We start from the raw sequence: 6,263 nt of genomic DNA, 5'->3' as shown, positions 1-6,263 counted from the left end.
AGCTCAAGAGACTTCCATGGCTCCTGATGACTAGAGTAATCTGTGCTCAGCCTGATGCCCCTCTATTTCAGCCTGGGGGCTCCTGATGCCCCAATAAAGAGCCCAGCAAGACCCTTAGCCATCCTGTGCCTCCTCCTTTCCTCTGGAGCTCCCCCCGCCTCCAGGCCACCCTCTCCTGCCATACCCATTCCACAAGTTCAAGTGGCTCACACTGAGGCCAGCCAGATCCCTATGAGGAAGGGCATGTGGTCAAGGCAGGCCTGTCCCTGATCTCGAAAGACTTGGCGCATTGAGGCAACACCTTTGCATAAGCAATTGAGGATCTTCCAGAGTGCCCAGGGTACAGCCAAGGGTTAAGAGGGGCTGTCGTTGCCCAGGTAAGAGGCATTTGATTCTGATGGAGGCTCCTGGGAAAGGCCTGGAGGAGCCAGCTAGGCCAGAGGTCTCTGGAGTGGCCAGTCATCAGGATACATCAGTGCAAAGACATTGTCAGGAAAGGTGGCTGGCAAGTGACCATCAGCTTGAAGCGTACTGAGGCCCTGAGGATCCTATGCCACCACCTGGTTCCTGCCTTGTCTCTCCCAGCTGAAAGCCTGTGGGACCTCAGACTAAGCCCAGCCCCAGACCTCACCAAAGATCCCCGGGAGTCTGTGGGGGTGCGGCAGCTCGTTGGTTTTCTTCGGCTGCCTCCTCCTCAGTGGCCTCACAGCCCGAGGGGCGCGGATAGGACTCGAACTGGCCCTGAAGAAAGTGACCATGAAAGGCTGTCTGGAGCGCGGTGCCCGTTGCCCCATTAGGCCGGCCAGGCCAGGATCCACGCTGTGCCCTGAGACAGAGAGAGGAGAGAGGGGTCACCCTTGCACCTGGACGCAGACCCTGAGAGATCCCACTGAGCCTCAGTTTCCTCATCTGAAGCCCAGAGTCAAGTCCAGCCCCAGCGCCCTGGCAGGTGGATCTGGAGGAAGTGAGTGGGGGGAGGGCCTCAGTGAGCTGCTGGTGTCAGTAGTGACGATCGTTTTAGAGCTGTCAAAGACTTTTCCGCCCGCTGGTGACCTCATCTGGTCGTTCCAGTCACCCCACAGTTCATCCTTTACAGAAGCACTTCAGAGCCTTCAGTGATGGCCGAGAGTCCCACTGCCTGTGACTCCCGGACCAGGGCTCCCACCTCATTCAGTCCGAGGACCCATGCCCATGTTCTGTCTCCTGGCTGCACTTTCTGGAGTGTGAATGTGGCACTTATGACCCAGACAGCTTATGGCAGTCTCTGCCTGCTTTAGTGAGTGCTTGCCCTGCTGGGCACAGCCCCAGGGCAAGGCGTGAACTGCCTCTCTGATACCCACAAAGGAGACACCAGGCTCAGTGGGGAAGAGATATTGGAACCAAGTCCAGAGCCGGTCTAATTCCAGAGCCCAAATTCTTATTTACAAGGCCAAATTGAAGGATAGAAAGAAGAAAGAGAAGGCTGCAGGCAGGGATGTGGCCTGGGCCGCAGCCCTAGGAAGAGAGAAGCCTGGAAACTGCGATTTTCCCCCCAGCCGCATCCAGACTGAGGATGCCCTTAAGAAATGGTCATGAACCCTGAACACACAAAGCCTCACCAGTAAAACTACGCATTCTACCTTACTTGTCTGGATTTCAGAGAGCCACCTTTTCTTTTCTATTGCAGAAGCAATAAATAACTGTAGTAAAAAAAATTTTTGACAAAAAATATCATTTTAAAACCCCACCAAGGCCAATACATTGATTTTCACTTTTCTGGGCTATTTTCACTATGTTGATTTAAGTTGTATACAGTTGTTGGCCCAGAAAAGAAGTCTATTTTCTTCAGATTTTGAACATAAACATATTTCTGGTTGTTTAAAAAAGTCTCTACCACAAGCATTTCAATTGTACAAAATCCCTTAGAGCAGATATACCATGATTTAAGTAGATATTTGCTTATCATTAGACATGTGGGTATTTCCTGGCTCTTACTACAAAGATGAGTGTGTCACAGAGCCTCTGCATCTTGGGAGTGTGTGGAATTTCCTTATATGGCATTGCAGAAGTGTGATTCTGGGCTCATTTTATGTCTCTTTGAACATAGTCCCAACTGTTTGGTTTACAAGAGAGCACACTTTGCCTCCATGTTACAAGCCCAAAACACACACACACACACACACACACACACACACACACACACACACACACAGTATATGTGTATATATAAATACACAGACATACATGCATTTATATAGACATTAGATTTATACACATTTATATATGCATTTGAAATACAGATTTACTTATCCCTAACACAGTGCTCCATGATCTATTACAGCTCAAGGACACTGCCTGCCCCACCCACGGTCCCACTCAAAGGTCAGCCCTTAAGCAGCTGTGCCTCATCCCAGGTGTCCACTGGCCACTTGCTTGAACAACCTATCAATCCAGAGACCGACCTTTGACCTGTGACCTCACCTGCCACAAACACGTCCTGAGAAGGAGAGGCTCCTTCTCAGGAACCTGGACAAGGGCTGCCGAGACGGGGAGGCCATGAGCTGCAGGGGCCGATGCTGGAAGGAGGCCCAGAGGGAAGCCACTGGGCATTTTGGGTCCTGGTGAGTCAAGGTTATGGGGAAGCAGCTGAGCTACCAGGAAGCAGAGCCTCAGGGGCACAGGGAAGGACCGGTGAGGTCTCAATGGGGGGAACACAGCGCGCGAGCGGGGTGGCCGGCGGCCACACGTGGACTCTGCAGGCTGGCTGGTACATGGGGATGGCTTGGACCAGGGGCAGCCCTCCAAGGCTGCGTGTGCTGCTCCATCCTGTGGCTCCCTGGGGAGCCCTGGCACCACGGGGCCAGGGAGGCCATCAGGCCCCAGGCTTTTTTACGATTTGCTTTTCTTTTGTGCAGCCGTCTATGTGCAAGGGTCTTGTGGGGGTCTCCTGGCACAGACCAGAATCACATATTAGATCAGTTATTCCACAAACCCTCACGAAGCTCCTCTGAGCCAGCCTGTGTTGAGGGCTAGGGACCCCTCTACGGCTCTCATGGGCCAGGTGAGCCTGACTGGGGACCCTGGGAAGCAGCTATCCTGGTTCCCATTTCACAGAAGTAGAAACTAAGGCCCAGAGAGAGCAGCAGCTGTTCAAGTCCCCAGAGCCGGGATTGTCATTGCTTTCCCAGCAAACTGCCGCGGCCTGGCTGGGAGCAGGAGGGTGGCAAGGGGGAAGCACCGGCTTTGTTCAGAGCTCTGCATCTGGCAGGCCTGGGGAAGACCCCCTCCTTTCAGAGCCCAGACGCCCACAACCTCTAATGGCTCTGTTTTTTGCCCACCTATCCTTGGGCAGGGCCCTGGCTCTCTGGCTGCAGGAAGGCCGGGCAGTCTCGGTGGTGGCCCCAAGGCTGCTCCATGGGCAGACCCCTTCCCAGGCAGAGGTGGGGCCCAGAGTCCCACTCGTCTGTTCCTGGATACCTCGGCCTTTCCCACGCTGCTGCCGGAAAACTCCTGACACCCAGGACAAAGCACGTGCCCCTCCCAGGCGCCCCCAAAGGTGCCCCACTGTCCACTTAGTGACATTTCATTTCATTCCCCACCTGGCCATAGTCCCTGCCACTACCGCACACCCCCAGGTTGTCCCCTCTGTGAGCACTGTCTCTCCCTCCCCATCTCTCCATTCGAGGGTCCAGCCATTCCTGCGGGGGCGAGGCTCCAATGGGGCTTTCAAAAAGGCCGCCCTCGACCAGCGAGAATTTGCTGCTCTAACCAGCATGAGCCCATCAGCCATGTGAACCCCTGGAGCTACAGTTACACAGTGCACGATCCATTCCAGGCTTGGTTTACTTTTTGTTTTCATGTCAGACGTGCTGACTTCATAACAAGGCTTGAGGGTGGCACATCTCACACACGTGCACGAATACCTAATCATCCTGTATATGAACTACAAAAGGATCCAGGCTTAGTTTTCAACAGCACACACACACACCTTCTTTTTTTCATTTTAGGTTTTGAGACTGTGGATTCAGGAGAAAATGCTTCACAGCTCCTACACAAGAGGCCAGCTTGAGCCTTCATCAAGGGAGGAAGGCCTAAGTGTCTGGAGGATGCCGGAACATCACGACCGAAGATGAGAAGAAAACTCACCGAGTCCATGGGTTAGGTCTCCAGAACGCCTCCACCTCCTCTCCTAGGCGGGCGCCTCTGGCCACATGCGAACAGGCAGCCTGTTTATAGAGGAAGCTTCCCGGCAAGAGCACCACCGGCCCTTCCTCACTGTCTCTCCCCCCCTTTCTTTCCCACTAGGGACATCTAGTTGGTGCGGGCAGGAGGCACGTGGGAGGAGGAGGGGGGCTGCAGGGAACCCCAGGTTACCAACAAGACGAAAAGTCAGAGGGGCTGAAGGAAAAGAAGTTCTCTTTCCATCGCAGATTCACCTCAACGTTCGTCTGTCTTTCGCGGCGGTGGTAAAACGGCCCTAGCGTGTGCTCTGGGTGGTCATTTCCCCCCTCACCGTTTTGTGGCTACACTTCTGACTCGATTATGCGGGAAGGCCCCTGAATGAAATCCTGCTGTGGACACTGCCGTGCGTCTGCTTAATGGAAACGCCACAAGGTGCAGAGGGCACCCACTGCCGCCCCCGGGGGCGGGCGCCGAATCGAAGACACGAGCAGGTCTGCTTTCCCGTTGTGTTTAATTCTCGGTTGAAGCCACGCCCCTCCGAGGAGCACAGCCCACCCCGGGAGACCCGCCTGCCCTGCCGGACACCTGCTCCCCAGGCGACCGCCCTCCAGGCCGGCCTCCGGCGTCAGAGCGCCACCTGCTGCATGGGCCTGAGGTCGGGGGCCACGGCAAAGGCGCACCCCGTGCTCTGCTGGACGTCGTCCACGGTGGAGCCTTGCCAGAGCTCGATCAGCGTCAGCCCCCTCTTCCTGTGCACGTCGAACACCGCCTTCTCCGTGATGATGCGGTCCACGCACCGCTTGCCGGTCAGCGGCATGGTGCACTTCTCCAGGATTTTGGGGGCGTTGTCCTTGGTGCAGTGCCGCATGGTGACCACCACTCTGGTCTTCTGGCTGGACACCAAGTCCATGGCGCCGCCCATGCCCTTCACCTTCTTGCCGGGGATCATCCAGTTGGCCAGGTCGCCGTATCTGGAAACCTGCATGGCCCCGAGCATGGTCAGCTGGAGGTGGCCCCCGCGGATCATGGCGAAGGACTCGTCGCTGGAGAAGCAGCAGCCCCCGGGAAGCACCGTGACCGGCTGCTTGCCCGCGTTGATGAGGTCCGCGTCCGCCTCGTCCTGGGTGGGGAACGGGCCCAGGCCCAGGATCCCGTTCTCGCTGTGGAGGTGCACGGTCATGCCGGGGCCGATGAAGTTGCTGGCCAGCAGGGGGATGCCGATGCCCAGGTTGGCGAACATGCCGTCCTCGAACTCCAGGGCTGCCCGTCGGATGATCCGCGTGTTGGGGTCGTCTTTCCGCTTGGCTCCCGGGCCTTCCTCCGTCCGGACGGCCGGGCGCTCGATCCTCTTCTCATACCGCGGCCCCCGGATCACGCGGTCGACGTAAATGCTGGGCACGTGGACGTCTTCCGGCGGGAAGGACCCCACGTCCACGACCTCCTCCACCTCCACCGCCGTGACGTCGGCGGCCTTGCACATGGGCGCGTTGAAGTTGCGGGCGCTGCGGCGGAAGACCACGTTCCCCGCGCGGTCGGCCTTCCAGCCCTTCACCAGCGCGAAGTCCGCGCGGAGCGCGCGCTCCAGCAGGTGGTGCTCGCCGCCGAACTCCCGCACCTCGCGGGGCTGGCTCAGGATGGCGAGGTGGCCGTCCGGGGAGTAGCGGACCGGGGCGCCCCCCTCCTGCACCAGGGTGCCGTAGCCCGTGGGCGTGTAGAAGGCGGGCACGCCGGCGCCGCCCGCGCGGATGCGCTCGGCCAGGGTGCCCTGCGGCGTCAGCTCCAGCTCCAGCTCGCCCGCCAGGTACTGGCGCTCGCACAGCGAGTTCTCGCCCACGTAGGAGCACACGACGCGGCGGACCTGCTTGGCGGCCAGCAGCAGCCCCAGGCCGAAGTCCTCCACGCCCACGTTGCTGCTGACCACCGTCAGGTCCTTCACGCGCGTCTGCAGCAGCGCGGCGATCAGGTTCTCGGGGATCCCGCAGAGCCCGAAGCCCCCGCACATGACGGTCGCGCCGTCCCGGATGTCCCTCACCACCTCCACGGGGTCCGTGTAGAACCGGACGCGGCGACGCGCGCTGGTGGCAAAGCGGCGGACGCGGGCC

General features: G+C 58.2%; 2 protein-coding genes across 2 annotated transcripts in view; both read right to left on the bottom strand.

Moving 5' to 3' along the window:
* Positions 1 to 4,134, bottom strand: part of LOC103256523 (bone morphogenetic protein 8B-like) — a 10,325-nt gene extending 6,191 nt beyond the window's left edge. The window contains exons 1-5 of the mRNA XM_021710565.1: positions 4,126 to 4,134; positions 3,579 to 3,743; positions 3,318 to 3,475; positions 2,635 to 2,825; positions 632 to 826 (exon numbers count right to left, since the gene is read on the bottom strand). Coding sequence (XP_021566240.1) covers positions 632 to 826; positions 2,635 to 2,825; positions 3,318 to 3,475; positions 3,579 to 3,743; positions 4,126 to 4,134 — 718 coding nt within the window. The remainder of the gene's footprint in view (positions 1 to 631; positions 827 to 2,634; positions 2,826 to 3,317; positions 3,476 to 3,578; positions 3,744 to 4,125) is intronic.
* Positions 4,135 to 4,767: 633 nt separating this feature from the next.
* Positions 4,768 to 6,257, bottom strand: OXCT2 (3-oxoacid CoA-transferase 2). The gene has a single exon (XM_008054365.1). It carries the CDS (start codon positions 6,161 to 6,163, stop codon positions 4,787 to 4,789), a length of 1,377 nt encoding a protein of 458 aa, XP_008052556.1. The 5' UTR covers positions 6,164 to 6,257; the 3' UTR covers positions 4,768 to 4,786.
* Between the last annotated feature and the right edge of the window lie 6 nt (positions 6,258 to 6,263).

Source organism: Carlito syrichta, unplaced genomic scaffold (assembly GCF_000164805.1).
Source record: "Carlito syrichta isolate Samal-C Ts95f unplaced genomic scaffold, Tarsius_syrichta-2.0.1 Scaffold289848, whole genome shotgun sequence".
Classification (NCBI taxonomy): Eukaryota; Metazoa; Chordata; class Mammalia; order Primates; family Tarsiidae; genus Carlito; species Carlito syrichta.
The sequence above is the reverse complement of the archived record's forward strand: the minus strand, read 5'-3'. Positions and strand labels throughout refer to the sequence as shown.